General features: G+C 35.4%; 1 protein-coding gene across 1 annotated transcript in view; it reads left to right on the forward strand.

Moving 5' to 3' along the window:
• The first annotated feature begins 3,198 nt into the window (after positions 1-3,198).
• LOC123527460 (uncharacterized) overlaps positions 3,199-24,989 on the forward strand; it is a 57,915-nt gene continuing 36,124 nt past the window's right edge. The window contains exons 1-2 of the mRNA XM_045306923.2: positions 3,199-3,331; positions 23,316-23,413. Coding sequence (XP_045162858.2) covers positions 23,344-23,413 — 70 coding nt within the window. The 5' untranslated portion in view covers positions 3,199-3,331; positions 23,316-23,343. The remainder of the gene's footprint in view (positions 3,332-23,315; positions 23,414-24,989) is intronic.

Raw genomic sequence — 24,989 nt, forward strand, 5'->3', positions numbered from 1 at the left:
TAGTAAAGTATGACTGTTAAACTGACTGGTCGATAATTTGAACATAAATGATTACTAGGCATACCCTTCATAAAAAGAGGGGTCACCTGTGCGGTTGGTAGTGATCCACTCTGTATGGATATATTAAAAAGTTTTGACAAAATTTCACGTAAAAAAACACACCCTGGTACCGGCGCTCCCAAGTACAGGTGGCACTCACACATACAGCGCTCGATAAGCGATTTTGGAGGAGCGGTGGTTTAAGTATTTCTTATTGTATCTCCGGTAATTCAAAACTTTTCTTAAAATGAAAGATATCTGCGCCCTGACGAATAATTGGTGACTATGTTTTGTGAGTGTCACAACATTCCATCTTGAAATAAACAAAATACGGCGAGGTAAACGTGAACGTTTGACTCAAAAATGTCAAATGTAAAAAAAAACCACGTAAAATACTCAGTAAATACTCCAAATGTATTCATTTTTGATACAGTATCGTATAGTCATGTCTTCCTACAATAACCAGTTCAAAGTTCAAGACTTACTTTGTTATATTTAAAGAATGACTCGTGTTTTAAGATGGTATGGGGTTTCAAAACGGCACTCACATGGCACAGGTGTTAATTTTTTTGGCGCTCAACAAGTACAGCTAGAGAAAAGTCTTCAGAAATGTAGACCTTGTTGTTGTGTCTGTATATTTGATCATAAATCTTTATACCGTTAAAAAACTGACTCTAGAAGTCGACCTTTTTATGTTAAAACTTACGGCGACAATATTTTAACGTTATTTTTTATGAAAAAGCTTGTTGAAAACTGATAAATGCTGAAATTTGATATCATATGTCCTAGGATTTCGTTGAAAAATGAAAAACGTGCTTCAAAACATTCTCAGTGGGATCAGTGGACGATAAGGTTTGCAAGAAGATATGTGTGTGCTTGCGTGCGTTTGTGCGTGCGTATGCGTTTGGTTAAACGCCGTTACTAAACAAAATTTCAGGTCAATCTCAACGTTTTTGAGTACCAGTATAATGCTATGAGCATCCGTATGAAATATATATATAGAGGGAGAGCCAGATCGATACTTTTTGTTGGGGTGTGGAATAAATGTTTGATTATAGAATTAGTAAAACTCATTTATAACGGACTGACAAGTTTTCTATTCTTTTCTTTATTTTAATTTTAACAGCTTACCATACGCCTACATTGAATGTATAATAAATGTTGAACTTCTTACGAACAATATTTTACTTGTATTATTAGATTTAAGATTCAGTAAACACTCATAACAGAGAAATGGAAGATTTTTACGGTACCGTGGCTGATTTATACCATTTCATCAATTCGCCACGCGACTCCGAGAATTAAAAAAATTTAAACGCGGAGTGTTTAGCGAGCAAAAATTTGATAACATGTGCGGAGCGAAAACACGATTATGGGGATGGGGGAGGGGGTGGCGGTGGTGCTGGCGTTGAGTGAGATTCAAGATGTAAAGCGGCTGGGTGCCCGGGTGCCCACCAATGTTATGCCTTTCAAACCTCAACTCCTTGCTCGGAGCCCGCTGACCTGCCAGTTTTAGCTCGACTCCCCCTAACGATTTACATATGAAATCTAAACTTTTGGTCTGCGATTCTCCATAGAGAAAATACTAGGAATAAGACAGGGCGGGAGCGTGGATTGAAAACATGATAATTAGTGGGGGCGCTGAGCGAAAAGTCGATATTTACGTTATAAATCGGCGCCCAAATTTAGCGGAAAGACGGAATGGCATATATCAGCCACTAAAGAATTTTGTTAAAATGTCTGTTAGGTTCAAAAGACGCTCATATTTTAATATCTTATTAATTCAAGGAATTTATCAATTAATGAGTTCTTGTTTGGCTTTCTCATGAATTGATGTGAGTCATTCCGATTTAATAGCAGACATGAGACGTGATGACTAGTTCCATTAACTACTGTTTAATCCAACATCAGACTGTTCTTGGTGGTGTTATCTCTACCACACATAACCAACCAGTCCGATTCATCTGTTTTCCGTTGTAGTTGCCTTAGAGCTGACGATTTCTCCACATTTCTGAAGACCTTTCTTTAGCTGTACTTGGTGAGCGCCAAAAAAATACACACCTGTGCCATGTGAGTGCCGTTTTGAAACCCCTTACCACCTTTAAACACGAGTAATTCTTTAAATATAACAAATTAAGTCTTGGAATTGGAACTGGTTATTGTAGGAAGATATGACTATACGATACTGTATCAAAAATGAATACATTTGGTGTATTTACTGAGTATTTTACGTGTTTTTTTGACATTTGACATTTTTGAGTCAAACGTTCACGTTTAACTCGCCGTAGTTTGTTTATTTCAAGATGAAATGTTGTGACACTCACAGAGCATAGTCATCAATTATTCACCAGGGCGCATATATCTTTCATTTTACAAAATTTTTTGAATTACCGGAGATACAATAAAAAATACTTACACCACCGCTCCTCCAAAATCGCTTATCGAGCGCTGTATGTGTGAGTGCCACCTGTACTTGGGAGCGCCGGTACCAGGGTGTGAAAACGCATAGTTAGATCTATTCTATGCATTCCTGTAACAACATAGGGTGTAGGTTCGATAATTTCAAGATGCACAGGCTAACATTTTCCAGAGTTATCACTACGTTGTTTAATGGTTTAATGAGGGGCTTATCTTCAATGCTGGGTAGGCCTATCTAGGGTAAAATCTCAGTTGTAAAAACACTTGCAAATTTGTAAATTTTTAATATGGCACATGAAAAGATGCATTTTCCTGCTACCTGAAACACCTTTAAGGATGCATGAATGTATAAATATGTACCAAATAGTAAACCTCAAACGCGGTCTAAAACAAATCCAGGTCTTCATAAAGTAGGCCATAATTATGCCTAATTGTTTTGCATCTGACAACGTAAATAGGATCAAAGAGTTATAAAAATGTATTTTATACTTCTTTGATAGGATTTATTAATACACTGAGTCTGTAGGCCTATATGCGAGCTGAAAAAAATGATTGCAGATGTTGATGGAATAAAACTTGCAAACTCTACCGAAAAATTGGGGTATGTTCACACGCGTAGCACCCATCGCCTACGTCCTAAGCTTTGTTACGAATCACTTTTCCGGAAAATGACGTAAATCACCGAAGTTATTGGTTTTCAAGGAATACTGGTTCCCAGCTTTAAATTTCATTTTGGGCCGAGCGCCGGACACAAGATATTTTTGGAAAAAAACGAAAGTAGGAAACAACAACTGTACAATTTTAAGGAAGAAAGTATATGTAGGCCAACGTTGCGTTACAGAAAGGCGCATACATTGTGTAACGTCAGCACATGGTAAGTATGGTTGACATTTAAACAAAAGTTCATTATGACAGGACTTGTAAGTTGCCAGTACATCGAAAAATTGGGAACGCTGGAGACACTTGGGGCTTTAAAATTTTCTGCACATTACATCACGTAGAATTCCAGACAGTTCCCCCCCAAGACTATTCCCCCTCTGACAATTCCCCCCCTGACGATTCCCCCCCAAACTGGGGGGGAATTGTCACCTTATTTTATTTATATTATTTTTTCTTTATACTGATGTAAAAATATCTTTTTTTTTACTAATTTTGTCCTAAGGTGAGCTTTTTATTATTCTACATGAAGAAATTATTATTCTTTGACCTGGTAACTAACAGTTCATTGGATAATTATATTTATATCCTTTATTCTATTATCTATATTTTTAGTTAGACATTGTGAAAATATTCTTAGGACGGGCGTCGGAAGGTGTTTGATATTGGGGCCGCGAAAGGTGGGGTAGGTACTGGAGGGAGATACCTCCTCCCATAATGGGGGTACGGGGAGGCTCCCCGGAAAATTTTTGTTCTGGTACATTTTAGGGGTATTGACTCCAGTATTTTCTTATTAGAAGCAGCTTAGCATTTTTCGAAGACATTGAATTATTATTATTTTTCTGAATAGTGGGCCATTGTGTATTACCAAGGTTCTTCTTTCTAATATCTGTATATTGAGTGTAGGACAAAATCCTCTGCGGATTTTTCAATATCTATAATTATCTACATCTAATGAATGTGAATGGAAAGAGGTGTCTTGAAAATAATTATAATCATAGAGTATAATATCGATAACTGATGCACTTATTAAAGAACAAAATTCAGCCAAAAGACTCAAAAAGAGATTTTTAAATAATTATGTTAACTGTGCCATTGGTTAACTGTATCTATTATTTTAACTAATGTAGATATTTTCAGGACACAAATATTGCATAAAATATGAGAACGCCAGAAAATATTGTTTTAAAAATAAAAAAAAAAAAGAGTGCCAGGTCAGTACTTACGGACAATTATAACTCACAGGACCACTGCATCTGCTTTATTTAATTTTATATATATGTAGAATATGATAAATACTTCCATCTTACAGAAGGATTATTTACACATGAAACAGGAAATAGTACTTGTATAAAATAAATCTCAAACCTTTTTGGGATATTTTATTCCAGAAAAAAACCCTAAAATGTATAATAATTAAGGGATACATACAAACAAATCATTGTTCCTGACTTCTCAATTCGATTGAAAGGTGCTGATTACCAGAATCGCGTAATGACATTATTGCAATAAACAAATTTAATCAAAATGGTAACCAGTCAATCTTTCACACCTCTTGATTGAATTACCAGCTGTAAAACAGTAATCAAAGCTGACATTGATCAATCAATTATGATATTGTTGTTGCTACATTTTAATTGTGTTCTATGTGTTAGGATTATGATATTTATAAACAATATAACAATTTGTCCATGTATAATGACAATTATCAGCATTACTAACTTTGTGTGATACTTTTGATGAAACACTTGTTGGAAATTGTGATAAACCAAAATTAGATAATGCCAATCAACTTCTTCTTGTAAGAAATTTATCAAAACCTGTATTGTAAGGATATAGTACTTTTTATCCAGAGAAAATACTATTACTCCATGCTTTCTGGAATGAAAGCAAACCAACACATGTAACATCCTTAATAAATTTCATGGTGAATTCCAAGGACGTTTCAACTTGTAAAATTGTATTGATATTTCATCGTTTTTTTAATTCATGTTTGCAGCTTCGTTTTTGATCAAGTAGACCTCACAGTGGCCATACAGCCATTCTCCCTAAATGGACACTCATTTGCAGCATGCGAATAGTCGAAATTGAAGTTTATGGTAACGTAATGGTTTATGTATCCTCGATGTATACCAGTTTCAGTGTCGCAGTGACCCAAATAATACGGGTATGACTGAATTTCTAGATTTCGCGAAATCTAATCTAATTAGCGAAATCTAGACATAAAATGTAAACTAATGAATATTTTTAAAAATCCTTTTAAGCTTTTGTTAAAAGTGTAAATCTACGTTTGCATGCCAATTTTCAAGAAAAAATATTTATATTTAGTGTGGTTTTGAAGCGAAAAATGTATACGGGTCTAGATTTCGCCCGATTCTACATGCGCGGAAATCTCAAGTGTCAGGCAAAATCAAGATATAAAATCTAAAGTGATGAATTTTCTTTCTAAATCTTTTTAGGCTTTTATTAAGAATATATTTATAAGTTTGCATGTCATTTTTCAAGAAAAAATATTTATATATTAGGTGGTTTTGAAACGAAAAACGTATACGGGTGATGATTTCGCCAGAGTTTATATGCGCAGAAATTTCAAGTGGCAGGCAAAATCAAGACATAAAATTGAAAGTGATGGATATTTTTTGAAAATCATTTAAAGGTTTTATTCAGAATAAATTTCTACGTGTGCATGTCTATTTTCAGGAAAAAATATTTATATTTAGTATGATTAATTTAATAACATATACTGATGTTGATTTCGCCCGATTTTATATGCGCTGAAATCTCAACTGAGAGGCAAAATCAAATCTTAAAATTTTAAGGAATGAGAGTTTTTTAAAAAAAATCCTTGTGAGCTTTTATTAAGAATATATTTCTACGTGTCCATTTTAAGTTTCAAGAAATAATGATAATTAGTGTGGCTTTGAAAAGAAAGCCTATGAATTTGCCTGATTCTATATGCGCAAAACTCTCAAGTGTCAGACAGAATCGAGACATGTATTCTTAGGTGATGAATATTTTAAACCTCCTTTTGAGCTTTTATTCGGAATGTATTTCTACCTGTCCAAGTCAAATTTAAAGAAAAAATATTAATATTTAGCATGGTTTTGAAAAGAAAATCCTATAAGAGTGGTCCTTTCATCCTATTCTGCGCGGAAGCAAAATCAAATCGTTAATTATATGTTTGTATTATTTATTATATAATTCCACATTTATATGTCGAAAAATAGTATTGTTTTGTATAACGTATACGGGTGTATCTTGATGCATTATTCCAATATTAAATCTAAATTGGGTTTTAAAGTTGCTACTTATTTTCATAATAATCTGGTAATTTAATCAAATAAGGAAGGTGTGATAATAATTGGACCGTGTTGCAGTGGGACAGTGTTACATGCAATGCACGCGGTGGCAATATACAACACAATACACAAAGATTTTATCAGGAATATAAATATACGTTAGCATGTCAATTTTCAAGGAAAAAATATTTATATTTCTGGTGGTTTTGAAGCGAAAAACACAATTATACGGGCCTAGATTTCGCCCGATTCTATATGCGCGGAAATCTCAAGTGACAGGTCATAAAATTTAAAGTGATGGATATTTTTTGAAAATCCTTCTAAGCTTTTATCAAGAATATATTTCTATGTGCGCATGTCAATTTTCAGGAAAAAGTATTTATATTTAGTATGATTAATAAACTAAAAACTTACACGGATGTTGATTTCGCCAGAATTTGTATGTGCTAAAATCTCAACTGAGAGGCAAAATCAACTCTTTAAGTTTTAAAGAATGAAATTTCAGTCGTGTAATTTAAATATTATTAAAAATATCGCAGTTATAGTCGTGACCGATTTTAAAAGTCTATGAGTGTATAATCAGTACACTAATATTTAAACATCACTTGGATTTGAAATTAAGATTTCAACATGACGAAAATAATCCCAGATGTATCTAAATAATGCGATTGTGTTTACGCTCGTTCCAACAATTTTCACGGAACTGCAATCCGTTGATATACAGAGACTATAATTTTCTATAAAAATTTAATTTCTGTAAGTTAAATATTTCTAATCTTACCTCACAGAAGATACAACGGTCGTCACACTGGTCGGCACATACAGTTGATTAGTTAATCAAATTAAATTTAATCCAATTAGTTAAGCGGGGGTAAACGATAATTTAATTAAAGGTGGTTTTCTCACACGTTTAAAGAGGTGCGAAATGCAGCAGGTAATCATTCGGTCAAAATTGTGCCGATTTAGATCATCCGACAATTATTAGTTTATTATGTAACAAACAGTAATTATTTAGATTTGCAATTTATTTTTCATTAACACATTTTCCATATGAAAACGTCTTTCTAAGAATTAAATTGAAGTTAAATGTTTAGGATATGGCCCATTTTCTTAATGTCATTCATATATGCATTCTTTCTCCAATCATTGTTGAATACAATCTCTTTCAGGTATTAAAAAATTTAGATGATGATTGATAAATATGACACGTGCAAACATAATTTTATTCTCAATAACGGCTCAACACGATTTTAATAAATAATACAAACTTTTAATTTTTCGAGTGGAAGTTTTTCTTTCGCGCAGAATAGGACGAAATCAACACTCGCATAGGATATTCTTTTCAGAACCTTGCTAAATATTAATATTTTTTCTTGAAAACTGACATGCACACGTAGAAATGTATTCTTAATAAATGCTTAAAAGGATTTAAAAAAGTATTCATCACTTTAGATTTTATGTCTTGATTTTGCCTGTCACTTGAGATTTCTTCGCATATAAAATCTGGCGAAATCAACATCCGTATAAGTTTTTCGCTTCAACACCACCCTAAATATAAATATTTTTTCTTGAAAATTGACATGCAAATGTATATTTTTATTCCTGATAAAAGCTTAATAGGATTTTAAAAATTATTCACTACTTTAAATTTTATGACTTGATTTTGCATGTCACTGACCATCTGGCAAAATCAACATCCGTATATATTTTTCGTTTCTAATTAATACTTAGTATAAAAAAATGTTCTTGAAAATTGACATGCACACGTAGAAATATATTCTTAATAAAAGCTTAAAAGGATTTTAAAAAGTATTCATCACTTTAGATTTTATGTCTTGATTTTGCCTGTCATTTGAGATTTCTTCGCATATAAAATCTGGCGAAATCAACATCCGTATACGTTTTTGTTTTAAACCCAAACTTTATATAAATATTTTTTCTTGAAAATTGACATGCACACGTAGAAATATATTCTGAATAAAAGCTTTACAGGATTTTTTTTTAAAAATCATCACTTTAAATTTTATGTCTTGATTTTACTTGTCACTTGAAATTTCTGCCCATATAAACTCTGGCGAAATCATCACCCGTATACGTTTTTCGTTTCAAAACCACCTAATATATAAATATTTTTTCTTGAAAATTGACATGCAAACTTATAAATATATTCTTAATAAAAGCCTAAAAAGATTTAGAAAGAAAATTCATCACTTTAGATTTTATATCTTGATTTTGCCTGACACTTGAGATTTCCGCGCATGTAGAATCGGACGAAATCTTGATCCGTATACGTTTTTCGCTTTAAAAACACCTTAAATATAAATATTTTTTCTTGAAAATTGGCATACACACGTAAATTTATATCTTAAATAAAAGCTTTAAACGATTTTTAAAAGTGTTCATTAGTTTAAATTTTATGTCTAGATTTCGCTAATTTGATTAGATTTCGCGAAATCTACTAGATTTCGCTATTCAGTCATACCGAAATAATACCACTGGCAGAATTAGATAAATTCTTGGAGAAGAACTAGTGGATTACTATAGTGTAGCCTTTCCCCAATTCAGAGGATGTAAAATAGAAGGAAAACTATTTGGTACTACATGTTTATCACAACCAACCCTGATCTGCCTTGGATCTACAGATTTTCTGTGGGACCTGTTTCAGTGACCCCTACCTTATTTCTAAACTAGTCAAGGTAGTAATTGGCCTTTCGTCAAATTATGTTAACTTACACAAACTGAACAACAAACCAGGTAAAAACAATGTTAGGCCTTGTTCATAATAAAGTACAGAGCAAAACAGTTATTCAAACATACTGTGTTGTATTATTCAACAAAATGCTGTTATCTCATTTGATAAAATATGGAAACGCTGGCCACCTCATGTCAACAGTATCAGAAGCGAAACTGGAAAGTTAGTTGTCATTTTTCAGATTGGCTATAATTTCTGGTTAAAAGATATATAAGCCAATCATGGATTTCAAAGCTGTATGTTTCCTGAAAGTAATTGTCGGACTGTTCTATCTGCATCAAATCAGACAGAAAACAATCTTGATGACATTTGCATCAAAAAAGAAAATAAATCAAACTGTTCCTTACTGTATAACTAAAGAGCTAGATCAGAATTTGAGAGCATAAAAAAGTAATAAGAAAAATGTCTCATAATTGGGATTACCATGGAAATAACAATGCCACCAAACTGTCATTGTAAGCACAACATTTTCTTTGGGCGTATCGAAAGCTGCAATGTTACTGTTAACAACCCTACTATAATTAGTTGCCTAAATCATTGCACTTGGAAATGGCAGCAGATTTTCAGAAGGTCACTGAAACAGGTCAGTAACTGTGATAGGTCATAATCCCTCTCTTTACGTCAAAACCAATAAAGACTTTTTCTTTGGTGAAAATAGATTTAGGTAAAAACACGATCAGGCAATATACTTAAATGATGAAATCGTAAAACAAAATAAAATTGAATCATTTTACGGTTTAAACATAACAGTAAAACACGTTAATAAAGCATAAACACTATATGTTTTATTTTGGCTACCTTGCTGTATTTACACCTCTGCCATTACACTCAGTACACGCTGACAGTGCGGTTGGTCGTTATCGATCATGTAACATGTATCGGAGCCATGTAAAATTGGTGTAAACTTTATGGTGTGTTGTTTAAAACAGTGACAAACTCGTGTTTTGCATTTTATTCACATAAACATCAATTGAATGGAAGGAAAAATGGATATTCTTTCCAGGTATCTTAAAATTTCACTAATGTTTTTGGTTTTTAAATGGTTAAAATGTTATTTAAAAATCGCCGTCTCGCCGCCTAGAATTGTCACGGAAGGTTCACCACAGAAAAGGTCCTTCCTATGTTGTACGTAGAGGAAAAATATTGACCTATGCAAAAATTATTACAATATCGTGACTCACGTACAATTAGTTGGACTAGCCCAATCGGAAGCTGACGAGACGATTTACAAGGACGTTTACGACAAACTAAATGTGTTTGTATATCCATTCTTCTAAAGAAAAATCACGAACCTGTCTCAGATCTGCTGCTTCATTGTTTAATAAAGCAAAAATGATGTAACTTATTGCCGCAGGAATGCTTCAAAACATTGTTGCCTTAAAATGTTTTTTTCCCCTTTCTCAGAAGAAAATTCCCCTGATGATTGGTTGTTTGACACAAATTGATATTAACTCTTTTCTTTTAATATTATATAGTGCCTCTAAGGAAGATTACTGTTGCAATATAGTCACATCAGTTAGAAATGATTGAAAATGGTATTAATAAGTGTGAAAAGTAGTTACATATACATGGCTTAAACTTTCTCTTTTCGTCTTAAAATGTCAAAAAATTCCCCTTCCTGAGGGTATGGGTACCTGTCCCCAAAAGTTGTCTAGTGCCCTGGGTTACTGTGCAAAATTAATAGCTTTTATTTTGAAAGTACGTAATTCTGCGCATTTTCTTTATTAGCTCACCTGTCACAAAGTGACAAGGTGAGCTTTTGTGATCGTGCGGTGTCCGTCGTCCGTCCGTCCGTAAACTTTTGCTTGTGACCACTCTAGAGGTCACATTTTTCATGGGATCTTTATGAAAGTTGGTCAGAATGTTCATCTTGATGATATCTAGGTCAAGTTCGAAACTGGGTCATGTGCCATCAAAAACTAGGTCAGTAGGTCTAAAAATAGAAAAACCTTGTGACCTCTCTAGAGGCCATATATTTCGCAAGATCTTCATGAAAATTGGTCAGAATGTTCACCTTGATGATATCTAGGTCAAGTTTGAAACTGGGTCACGTGCGGTCAAAAACTAGGTCAGTAGGTCTAAAAATAGAAAAACCTTGTGACCTCTCTAGAGGCCATATATTTCACAAGATCTTCATGAAAATTGGTCAGAACGTTCACCTTGATGATATCTAGGTCAAGTTCGAAACTGGGTCATGTGCCTTCAAAAACTAGGTCAGTAGGTCAAATAATAGAAAAACCTTGTGACCTCTCTAAAGGCCGTATTTTTCATGGGATCTGTATGAAAGTTGGTCAGAATGTTCATCTTGATGATATCTAGGTCAGATTCGAAACTGGGTCACGTGCGATCAAAAACTAGGTCAGTAGGTCTAAAAATAGAAAAACCTTGTGACCTCTCTAGAGGCCATATATTTCATGAGACCTTCATGAAAATTGGTCAGAATGTTCATCTTGATGATATCTAGGTCAAGTTTGAAAGTGGGTCACGTGCCATCAAAAACTAGGTCAGTAGGTCAAATAATAGAAAAACCTTGTGACCTCTCTAGAGGCCATATTTTTCATGGGAACTGTATGAAAATTGGTCTGAATGTTAATCTTGATGATATCTAGGTCAAGTTCGAAAGTGGGTCACGTGCCATCAAAAAGTAGGTCAGTAGGTCAAATAATGAAAAAATGTTGTGACCTCTCTAGAGGCCATATTTTTCATGGGATCTGTATGAAAATTGGTCTGAATGTTTATCTTGATGATATCTAGGTCAAGTTTGAAACTGGGTCAACTGCGATCAAAAACTAGGTCAGTAGGTCTTGAAATAGAAAAACCTTGTGACCTCTCTAGAGGCCATACCCTTGAATGGATCTGCATGAAAATTGGTCAGAATGTTCACCTTGATGATATCTAGGTCAGGTTTGAAACTGGGTCACGAGCCTTAAAAAACTAGGTCAATAGGTCAAATAATAGAAAAACCTTGTGACCTCTCTAGAGACCATATTTTTCAATGGATCTTCATGAAAATTGGTCAGAATTTTTATCTTGATAATATCTAGGTCAAGTTCAAAACTGGGTCACATGAGCTCAAAAACTAGGTCACTATGTCAAATAATAGAAAAAAGGGAGTCATACTCAAAACTGGGTCATGTTGGAAGAGGTGAGCGATTCAGGACCATCATGGTCCTCTTGTTTGAATTATTTTTAAACAGCTGTTATTTGCTGAATTATTTTTTGAGTCTTTGGCTCTGAATAATGATCAATATTTTGCTTCTTTTATGTAGTTATATTGAAATCTTACACGGAATGTAAGAAAATAGATGATGGTAACTGATGTTATTGGGAATTTAGTTGGATGAAATGTAACTAATTACGGCCATTTTTATCTTTTGTGAACCCCCTTCGTCCGCCGTCCATCCGTCTTATGTCCATTGTCTGTCCACAATTTCTTTAATCAAACTTGCACATAACTTGTATTAATTAACTAAATGTCTCGGTTCCTTTCGAAAACTGGCCAGATCCTTTCATGGGTTTCAGAGTTATGGCCCCTTAAAGGTCCAAAATTTGCCAGTTTGGCTTTTGCAGCCATATAGAGACTTCATTTATGGTTTGATTTGATACAAACTTGCAAAATATCTTCAACAACAATAAATCTCTGATTGCATGACGAATCTATCAGATCCAATCATAGGTTCTGGAGTTATTTTATCCTGATTTTAATCTAAATGGATTTATATCAGTAAGTACTAAGAATAGATAACTATGGACTGATTTTATGTCAAATTACATCCCTTATTTCAAATTAAAATGGGTATATCTCCGTAACTAATGAAGATGCTGATCTGAAATTTCATTTATGTCAACAGATGGACTTGGACAATCAGTGAAGATACATATTGACTGAATTTATGACAAATTACCTCCCTTTATTTTTTTATCTAAATGAATACACCTTAGCAGCTTCTAATGAGATTGGTTTGAAACATTATTTATGTATTCCATGGTAAGAAATAGTCATGTTAGATAACTCTTGATTGAACATTTATCGATATGAATACTTTTCTAATATATTGTTGTATAGGCTTGTACTCTGTATCTTCTACATGGGTATATCAATGCATATATATATATATGCATGATTACCTCCCCTGATTTTAATAAAAATGGATTTACCTTGTTAAATATTTATAGAACTCATTTGAAATTTCATTATTGTCGTTAGTTGGACTGAGGCAATCATAGTAGATAGCTTATAATGGACTGATTTTATGCCAAATTACCTCCCTTAGTTTCAAATTAAAATGGATACATTTATGCCACCAGACGAACTTGTACAATCAGGGTAGATAACTTTTGACTAAGTTTATGACAAAATGCCTCCCTTTATTTTATATAAATGAATATATCTCAGCATCATCTAATGAGATTGGTTTTAAATGTTATTTAAGTCTTCCAGGGTAAGGAATAGTCATGTTAGTACAAAAAAGCAGCATTTGAGCCTAGGACCCTCAAATTTGGTATGGAAATTGGCCCTGACTAGGTCAAAAGGGACTGTTACAAGAAAATATTTATCCTGATGATATTTAATGTGTATGTCTATGTGCTCTATGTCAAAACTTGATCATATCATTTTGAGCAATGGTACTCAGCTGAGTGATATAGGGCCATGATGGCATCATGGCCCTCTTGTTAAACAAAAATTGGGCAGTTTGATTTGTAATACCTATTTTTAGCTCACCAGAGCACACTCAAGGTGAGCTATTGTGAAAGGTCATTGTCCGGCATCCTTCGTGCATCATATGGCGTCCGTCTACATTTGCCTTGTGAACACTCTAAACACCACATTTTTGACCCAATCTTTATGAAACATGGTCAGAATGTTAGTCTTGATGACCTCTAGGTCATGTTTGAAACTGGGTCATGTGAAGTCAAAAACTATGTCAGTAGGTCAGATTAAAGGAAACGCTTGTGAACACTCTAGTGACCACATGTTTGACCCAATCTTTATGGAACTTGGTCAGAATGTTAGTCTTGATGATCTCTAGATCAGCTTCGAAACTGGGTCTTGTGAGGTCAAAAACTAGGTCATTAGGTCAGATCAAAGGAAAAGCTTGCGAACACTCTAGAGACCACATTTTTGACCCAATCTATATGAAACTTGGTCAGAATGTTAGTCTTGATAATTTCTAGGACAAGATCGAAACCGGGTCATGTGAGATCAAAAACTAGGTCAGTTGGTCAGAATGTTAGTCTTAATGATCTCTAGGTCAAGTTCGAAACTGGGTCATCTTGGGTCAAAAACTAGGTCAGTAGGTAAGATCAAAGGAAAAGCTTGTGAACACTCTAGAGACTACATTTTTGACCCAATCTTTATGAAACTTAATCAGAATGTTAGTTTTGATGATCTCTAAACAATTATGAACCTATGTCATGTTGGGTAAAAACCTAGGTCCGTAGGTCAGATCAAAGGATAAGCTTGTGAACACTTGAAAGACCACATTTTTGACTCAATCTTTATGAAACTTGGTCAGAATGTTAGTCCTGATTATCTCTAGGTTAAGTTTGAAGCTGGGTCATGTTGGATCAAAAACTAGGTCACCTGTTCAAATCAAAGGAAAAGCTTGTGAGCACTTTAGAGGCCACAGTTGTGTCCCAATATTTATGAAACTTAGTCAGAAAGTTTGGCTTGATGATTTCTAGGTCAAGCTTAAATCTAGGTCATGTGGGATCAAAAACTAGGTCACCTGGTCAAATCAAAGGAAAAGCTTGTGGACACTTTAGAGGCCACAGTTATAAGTTTATCTTTATGAAACTGGGTCAGAATGGTTGTCTTAATCATTTGTAGGTCAAGCTTGAATCTGGGTTATGTGGGGTCAGAAACTAGGTCACTAGGCCAGATCAGAGGAAAATGTTTTCAACACTCTAGAAACCACAACTTAAGTTTGAAACTCATAAGAATTAGTCAGAATGTTTGTTTTGATAATCTGTAGGTCAGGTTCAGTCTGGGTCATATTGGGTCAAAAACTAGGTCACCCAGGCAAATCAAGGGAAATCTTGTGAACACTCTAGAGGGCACAGTTATAACCAAATCTTTATGAAATTTATTCAGAATGTTTGTCTTGATGATATTTAGGTCAAGGTCAACTCTAGGTCATGTTGGGTCAAAAACTAGGTCAGTAGGCCGGATCAACTCTGGTGAGTGATATATAGGGCCATCATGGCCCTCTTGTTTTAGTTTCTGTTGATAATTTGCTACTGTAGAAAATTGTGGTTTTTTGAATTAAATTGATGTTACCATGGAAACGAAGCCCGTGACCTATATATCTAAATGTTACATTCAAAAGCATTGACACTGGTCTATCTAAGGAACACAGCTTTTGCTTTTTATTTGCATTTCAACAATATTCATGAGAATAATAGCAGCATGCAGAACGATTTTTCCATAAAAATTTCAAGACGAGGGGTACTGCTGTAGGTATTTTAAGCTGTGAAATGGGTTTTAATAAATGCAAATAACTCGAAAATATAACTTACGTTAGAAATAAGATGATATAAAGCTATATTAACATGAAAGATCATTTTATGTAATATTCTTTATGAAATTACGATATAAAGCAAGGTATCAGCTATTTTAAACATGTTGCCATGGTTACTTTAAACTTTAAGAAAAAATAGGGTACCATGTAAAGTGCTTGGTATTTTGCTAATAATGTTACCCAAATATTCCATGTTGGTCATTAACAGAATGGCACTGAACCCATCGAAAACACCGCTTTCATACATAAGTGTTGAAAAATGAGAGAAAATGCATTACCATGGAAACACGAGCCCCGCGACATATACATTTTAAGCTCATATTAGAAAGCTAATGCGCATACTAGTAAAATTGTCTGTTATGCAGACTTGTACGGATAGCAAAAAACACTGAAAAGTGTTAAATATCTGTATTTTCCCTCTTCTTTCAATATAAATTATCTTTGGCGGGTCATGCTCTTAAAACCTGGATGAAAATTGTACTTGAAGGGACAGAGATAAATGAAATTGAGATTGAAGCAGTTAAAACATTAGATTACCTGAAATACAAACAATTTCTGCAGTTCTACGTATTTGAATTTTCACTGGTAACATTTTAGGTTACCTCCTTAACACCTAATATGAGTCACATATTCACCAGTATGAGATCAAATATACATAGTGACAGGGTGAGCTTTTGTGATCATCCATCTGTCGTCCGTCCGTCCGTCCACAATTTCCTTGTGAACACATTAGAGACCGCATATTTGATTTTAATAAAACTTGCACTCAACTTGTATGGGCATAATATCTTGGTTCCTTTCGAAAACTGGCCAGATCCCATCATGGGTTTCAGAGTTATGGTCCCTTAAATGTCCAAAATTTGCTATTTTGGCTTTTGCATCCTTATAGAGACTTCATTTATGGTTTGATTTGATACAAACTTGCAAAATATCTTCAGCAACAATAAATCTTGGATTCCATGATGAATCTGTCAGATCCAATCATAGGTTCTGGAGTTATTTTATCCTGATTTTAATCTAAATGGATTTATATCGGTAAGTACTTATAGGACTCATTTAAAATTTCATTATTGTCATTAGTTGGACTGAGACAGTCAGGGTTGATAACTATGGACTGATTTTATGTCAAATTACCTCCCTTTGTTTCAATAAAAATTGATGTATCTCAGTAACCAATAAAGATACTGATTTGAAAGGTCATTTTTGCCATAAGATGGACTCGGACAATCAGGGTAGATAACTTTTGACTGAATTTATTACAAATTACCTCCCTTTATTTTATGTAAATGAATATACCTCAGCAGCATCTAATGAGATTGGTTTTAAATGTTATTATCCCCCGCCGATGAAATCGGGAGGGGGGTATTGAATTAATGTCATTTATGCCATAAGATGGACTCGGACAGTCAGGGTAGATAACTTTTGACTGAATTTATTACAAATTACCTCCCTTTATTTTATGTAAATGAATATACCTCAGCAGCATCTAATGAGATTGGTTTTAAATGTTATTATCCCCCGCCGATGAAATCGGGAGGGGGGTATTGAAATGGCATTGTCCGTCCGTCAGTCTGTCTGTCCGTCCGTCCGCAGCCATTTCTCGGTAACTACTTGGTAGAATTTCATGAAACTTGAAATAAACATGAACCAACATACTTCGATGATGCCCGTCAAGTTTTTTTTTGATAGGTCAATTTCCCTCAGAGTTATTGCCCTTGATTTAATGAAAAATATCCGTCTGCAGCCATTTCTCAGTAACTAGCAGGTAGAATTTCATCAAACTTGAAATAGACATGAACCAAGATACTGCGCTGATGCCCGTCAAGTTTTTTTTTTTTTTTTTGATAGGTCAATTTCCCTCAGAGTTATTGCCCTTGATTTAATGAAAAATGTCCGTCTGCAGCCATTTCTCAGTAACTAGCAGGTAGAATTTCATCAAACTTGAAATAGACATGAACCAAGATACTGCGATGATGCCCTTTAAGTTTTTTTTCGATTGGTCAATTTTCCATATAGTTATTGCCCTTTAATTGTTTAAAAATCCACAGATCTGTACATAACAAACCAACCAACCAATGGGAAGAATTTCTTTTCTTTTCATGAACATTTATTATAAACATGTGATGTTGTGTACCTACACCTGGTCGCCACCTTACACCCACTCCCCATCCCCCCCCCCCCCCCCCCCCCCTCCCAATTTTTTTTTTTTTCAGTTTTCGTTTTCTATCAATATTTATAATCAACATGTAAACTGTTGTATCCTCACCCCTCCCCCCCACCCAAACAAACCATTCATTTTCTTTTAATTTGATTTTGACTAATGAGATTATTTGCTTCTTGGTAACATTCTTAACTTTTTGCTGGATATATTTTTTTGCCGTTCCTCACCTCTGACCCTTTCGGCGGGGGATTCCAATTCATCGAATTTGCTTGTTTAAGTCTTCCAGGGTAAGGAATAGTCATTCTAGTACAAAAATGCAGCATTTGAGCCTAAGACACTCAAACAAGTATGTCAGCCATACTGGTCAAAAGGGGCTGTTACAAGAAAACATTTATCCTGATGATGTTTAAAGTGTATGCCTGTGTGATCTATGTCAAAACTTGATCTTATCATTAAGAGCAATGGTACTCAGGTGAGCGATATAGGGCCATCATGGCCCTCTTGTTGTTACTTATAAATTAAATTTGGCCCTCTTGTTGTTACTTAATTAATCTACATTATATTTCCTGTACATTTGTAAGATGATATTTTAAATTGCACATATTTTGTGGCATTTAACATTAAAATCAGCTTCCCGGCCATTCTGTTCACCAAACGGAACTAATGCGACATCATCTAAGAAACTCTCTCCCTGATTATACGCGGACGTCGTCAAAACAGCAGTGGTTATCACTAAGCAGCAATGAGTGATTATAATGACGTAACTTTCGCGCCTTTCCTTTTGCTGTTTATACGAAATGAACGTCATAATTTTCAATGGAAAAGAATAGGGCGAATGTGAATATTTGACATTTCATTCAAGCTGTATCAATCTCATATTAGTGTATGCATGGTAAAGACCAAATATGAGAATGTATTTTTAGTTCAACTATACAAAGTATTAGGAGAGCTATCCTACTTGACCCGGCATCTTTCCATGTCCCCATCTTGGTTATAGTTTTTTAACACTTCCCCTTTTTATGCCCTCGAAGGGAGGCATATAGTTTACAACTGTCCGTCTGTTAGTTCATTTGTCACAATGTTTACTTTTTGCATGAAGGCTCATGCCCCCCAAAGGAGGCATATTAGCGTTTGTTCGTTAGTTTGTTCGTTCATCACAACGTTAACTTTTGCATGAAGGCACTTTACTTTTGAACCACTGCACCCAGGACCTTATAACTTCACATGATGATAGTACTTATTGAGTACAGGACCCCTACTGACCTTGGGGGTCACCAGGTCAAAGGTCAAGGTCACAGGGGCCAATGTTAACTTTTTGCATGAAGGCATTTTACTTGCGAACCACTGCACCCAGGACCTTCAAACTTCACGTGCTGATAGTGCTTATTCAGTCCATGACCCTGACTAACTTTGGGGTCACCAGGTCAAAGGTCAAGGTCACAGGGGCCAATGTTAACTTTTTACATGAAGGCACTTTACTTGCAAACCACTGCTTCCAGGACCTCCAAACTTTACTTGCTGATAGTACTTATTGAGTACACGACCCCTACTGACTTTGGGGTCACCAGGTCAAAGGTCAAGGTCACAGGGGCCAATGTTAACTTTTTACATGAAGGCACTTTACTTGCAAACCACTGCTTCCAGGACCTCCAAACTTTACGTGCTGATAGTACTTATTGAGTACACGACCCCTACTGACTTTGGGGTCACCAGGTCAAGGTTACAGGGGCCAATGTTAACTTTTTAGCTCACCAGAGCACAAAGTGCTCAGGGTGAGCTATTGTGATCGCTCACCGTCCGGCGTCCGTCTGTCCGTGGGTCGTCCGTCCGATCATCCGTCCGTCCACACTTTCCTTTAAACAACATCTCCTCCTAAACCAACAGGCCAGTTTTGATGAAACTTCACAGGGATGTTCCTTGGATGGTCTTCTTTAAAAGTTGTTCAAAGAATTGAATTCCGTGCAGAACTCTGGTTGCCATGGCAACAGAAAGGAAAAACTTTAAAAATCTTCTCAAAAACCAGAAGTGCTAGAGCTTAGATATTTGATGTGAAGCATTGCCTAGTGGACCTCTACCAAGTTTTTTCAAATCATGACCCCAGGGTCAAAATTGACCCCGCCCTAGGGGTCACTTGATTTTACATAGGAAAATCTTAAAAAATCTACTTCTCAAAAACCAGAAGCCCTAGAGCTTAGATATTTGACATGTATCATTGCCTAGAGGACCTCTACTAAAGTTGTTCAAATCATGACCCCGGTGTCAAAATTGACCCCGCCCCATGGGGTCACTTGATTTTACATCGGAAAATCTTCAAAAATTTTCTAAAAATAAACAGAAGGCCTAGAGCTTAGATATTTCACATGTAGCATTGCCTAGTGGACCTCTACAAAATTTGTTCAAATCATGACCCCCAGGATCAAAATTGACCCCGCCCCAGAGGTCACTTGATTTTACATAGGAAAATCTTCAAAAATTTTCTGAAAATAAACCAGAAGACCTAGATCTTAGATATTTAACGTGTAGCATTGCGTAGTAGACTTCTACAAAATTTGTTCAAATCATGACCTCCGGGATCAAATGGGGTTACTTGATTGTACATAGAAAAATCTTCAAATTTTTCTAAAAATAAACCAGAAGGCCTACAGCTTAGATATTTGACATGTAGCATTGCCTAATGGACCTCTACAAAATTTGTTCAAATCATGACCCCCGGGGTCAAAATTGACCCCGGCCCAGGGGTCACTTGATTTTACATAGGAAAATCTTCAAAAATTTTCTAAAAATAAACCAGAAGGCCTACAGCTTAGATATTTCATGTGTAGCATTGCCTAATGGACTTCTACAAAAAGTGTTCAAATCATGACCCCCGGGGTCAAATTGACCCCGCCCCATGGGGTCACTTGATTTTACATAGGAAAATCTTCAAAAATTTTCTAAAAATAAACCAGAAGGCCTAGATCTTAGATATTTGACGTGTAGCATTGCCTAGTAGACTTCTACAAAAAAAATCAAATCTGGACCCCCCAGGGTCAAATTTACCCAGCCCCAGGGGTTGCTTGATTGTATATAGGGAAATCTTCATAAATTTGCTAAAAATTAACCAGAAGGCCTAGATCTTAGATATTTGATATGTTACATTGCCTAATAGACGTCTACAAACTTTGTTCCATTCATGACCCCCGGGGTAAACTTGGCCCCGCCCCAGGGGTTACTTGATTGTACATCAGAAAATCTTCCAAAAAAATTCTAAAAATCATCATTTTGACATTTGAAACATGTAGCTCATATTACTCTGGTGAGCGATCCAGGGTCATCATGACCCTCTTGTTTCATGAAGGCACTTTACTCGCGAACCACTGCACCCAGGACCTTCAAACTTCACATGTTGATAGAACTTATTGTGTACACGACTCCTACTGATTTTGGGGTCACCAGGTCAAAGGTCAAGGTCATGGGCCAATGTTAATTTTTTGCATGAAGGCACTTAACTGACGAACCACGGCACCCAAGACCTTCAAACTTTACATACTGATAGTACTTTTTGAGTACATGACCCCTACTGACTTTGGGGTCACCAGGTCAAAGGTCAAGGTCACAGGGGCCAATGTTAACTTTTTGCATAAAGGCACTTTACTTGCGAACCACTGCACCCAGTACTTTCAAACTTTACATGCTAAATACCTAACCCCTATTGACTTTCAAAAGCCAAGGCGCTGCGGGGGCATTTGTCACCATTAGTGACGGCTCTTGTTTCATCATATCTCTGTAATTACTTGATGGATTTGATTCAAACGTAAAATAGTTATTCCTCATCATCACACACATCATCTGACATAAGGGCCATTACTCTTGCACCAATATTTCATGATTTATCTCCCCTTTTCACTTAGATTTTTCAGGTTAAAGTTTTGATGCACTTTCACTCCATCTCTGTTATTACTGAATAATTGTTCAACATCATCACCCACATCATGTGACGCAAAGTGCATAACTCTGGCACAAATTTTTCATGAATTATTCCCCCCTTTTACTTAGAATTTCAGGTTAAAGTTTTGATGCACTTTCACTGTATCTCTGTTATTACTGAATGAATTTGATTCGAACTTAAAATAGTTGTTCAACATCATCACCTACATCATATGACACAAGGTTCATACCTCTGGCACAAATTTTTCATGAATTATTCCCCCAATTTACTTAGAATTTCAGGTTAAAGTATTGATGCGCTTTTACTCTTAATTCTGTTATTACTGAATGGATTTGATGCGATAGGTATTTCAACAACAACACGTATTATGTATAGTTTTTTTTTTATCTCATCAACGTTTCGGCTAACGCCTTCATCAGGATAATACACATACAAATATAAACCTGGATTTGATTCATACTTCAAGTAGTTATTCATCTTCGTCACTCACATCATATGACACAAGGTTCATAACTCTGGCAACAATGTTTTACGAATTATGCCCCAGTTTACTTAGAATTTAAGGTTAATTTTGATGCATTTTCATTATATCTCAGTTATTACGACATGCATTTGATTCAAACATGAAGTAGTTGTTCCACATCATCATCCTCGTCATATGACACAAGGTGCATAACTCCTGCACCAATATTTTATGAATTATGCCCCCTTTTTGCTTAGAGTTATGGTTAAGTAGTGTTTTGATACACTTTATATTTACCTCTCTTATTACTTAATATTTTGAAACAGACTATTGTGCAATATCTTCATCCACAATTGGACTCATTAAACACTCCAGTGACAGCTCCAGTTTCCTCAAATGTGCCAAGTTACACTATCCAGCATGGAAATAGTCGAGCGTGCTGTCTCCTGTGACAGCTCTTGTTTAAATCTAAGAATTAAATGTATTGTTTTTCATGTTCACCTTAGATGCCACATTTTTTTTTCAAACCGGGGTACTTGGCACCTTTTAAGGGACCATTTTAGCTTAAAGTATAGAAAAGTCTTTAAATGAAATTTTCTCATGAACTGCTTGATGGATCTCCATCAAACTTGGTATTTAGAATCATTCTATCTAAAGGTCCTCACTTAAATTTGTTCAAATATGAAAGGACACTAAATCTTAACCTATTTTATGTTACTGTATGCTAAACACAGATTGATATTACGATTCATGATTAAATGTGTTTATTTAAAATTAAATAGTCAAGGTCAGGTGAGTGACTAAGGGTCACTTATGATGGCCCTCTTGTTTCTACTCTTTCCATTTCTTTTAACTTGTGTTTCTGGGTGATGTTTTGCAGTACATATACCCCCCACCCCCATCCCATTGATGACTACGGTATATCCTGAAACCCATGGTAATATAAAAGAATTCTTAGTCTTACATTATCATCAACGAACATATTGACGATAGTGACAGAAAGTGGGGGGCTACCAGTGGACATACATCATTTTTATATTAATTTTATGAAAATTTACAATTGTTTGATTTTTACAGGTGAGCATAGGATGACAGAGTTGCTGAGATGGCATCTAAACCAAAAGCTAAAGTGTGGAATTCGAGGGACGGATGTTTTACAGATGATGGCGGCAATGGTATTTATTCATGGCATCTTTGAAAGCGAGATGAGAAATGAGTTGTTTCAGAGAAAAGAAAATAGGCTCACTTTGCTTGCAACATGTTACATATTTATAAAAGCTGAAGCAGAAGGTGTGAAAACAAGTCAAAATTATAGTTTGGGTGAAATTGCTTTTTAACAGCCTCAATAGCCTAGTGGTAGAGTGACCGCTTCATTAGTGTGGGAGGTTGTGGGTTCGATCCCTGGCCGCGTCATACCAAAGACGTGAAAAATGTTACCAGCAGCTCCCTTTCTTGACGCTCAGCATTAAAATGGAAACTGGCCTCTTCTCTCATACCCTCATGGTGATGAATTCTATCAGGAATGAGGTGTCGAGAGTAGTTAATAATTAAGTTGTAGAACTTTCTCCACAATCAACTTTAGTTAAATTATGTACAATTTGAGATGACCTTCCTAGAAATTGTGTCTCAACTTCCCCATTAACCACAAAATAATGCTGGATACGATTGATTTTGCCCTTTGCAACCAATGTAGATCATGATTAGCCTGCACATCCATGCAGTCTGATCAAAATCTGCACTGTCAGCCATTCAGTCAGTACCTTTTTGGTAAGCATCTCTTTTAACAAAGATAGACAAGTGCATTACAGAAATGTAGCAGAGTAAGTGGTAAACCAAAATCTACAGCAAAATACATCTCATGGATTGATTGTATAGTTGTCAGCCAGCTGTTACCTTTGTATTTTGATGAAATAATGTAAACTTGTCTGTATATTTTATCAGAGGGATATTTAATTTGTGAAGTGACAGGTTTATCTCTGTGTTGTGTAGTTATCACAAGTTGTTTTGAATGTTTATTATAGCTTTATCATTTATCTTGAAAGCGTAGTCCAGCTTGGCTAATTTTCATTTATGATTATCTTGATAGCTTAGAATAAAACCGCCCAACACACAAAACAGAAATGTCAGACATGTCAAGGATAAATGGCAACTCTTTTTAGCTCACCTGTAACATAGTGACAGGGTGAGCTTCTGTGATCGCCCTTCGTCCGTCTGTCCACCCTCCCGCCCACAATTTCCTTATGAACAGGATAGAGACCACATTTTGTATTCGATTTTATCAAACATGCACACAACTTTTATGGGCATAATGTCTCGGTTCCTTTTCTAAAACTAGCCAGATCCCATCATTGGTTCCAGAGTAATGGCACCTTAAGGTTCAAAATTTGCTATTTTTGGCTTGTGAACACGATAGAGTCCACATTTACAATAAACTTTAATCAAACTTTCACACAACTTGTATTGGCATAATATCTGGGTTCCTTTCGAAAACTGGCCAGATCTCATTATGTGTTCCAGAGTTATGGCCCCTTAAAAGGCCATAATTTACTTTTTAGCTCTCAAGAGCACAAAGTGCTCAAGGTTCACGAGCTATTGTGACCAGTCATTGTCTGGCGTCTGTCGTGTGTCATCCATCATGCATTGTGCGTCAACATTTGCCTTGTGAACACATTTGTGGCCTAATCTTTATGAAATATGGTCAGAATGTTAGTCTTGATGATCTCTAGGTCAATTTCGAAACTGGGTCATGTT

Source organism: Mercenaria mercenaria, chromosome 14 (assembly GCF_021730395.1).
Source record: "Mercenaria mercenaria strain notata chromosome 14, MADL_Memer_1, whole genome shotgun sequence".
Taxonomy (NCBI): Eukaryota; Metazoa; Mollusca; class Bivalvia; order Venerida; family Veneridae; genus Mercenaria; species Mercenaria mercenaria.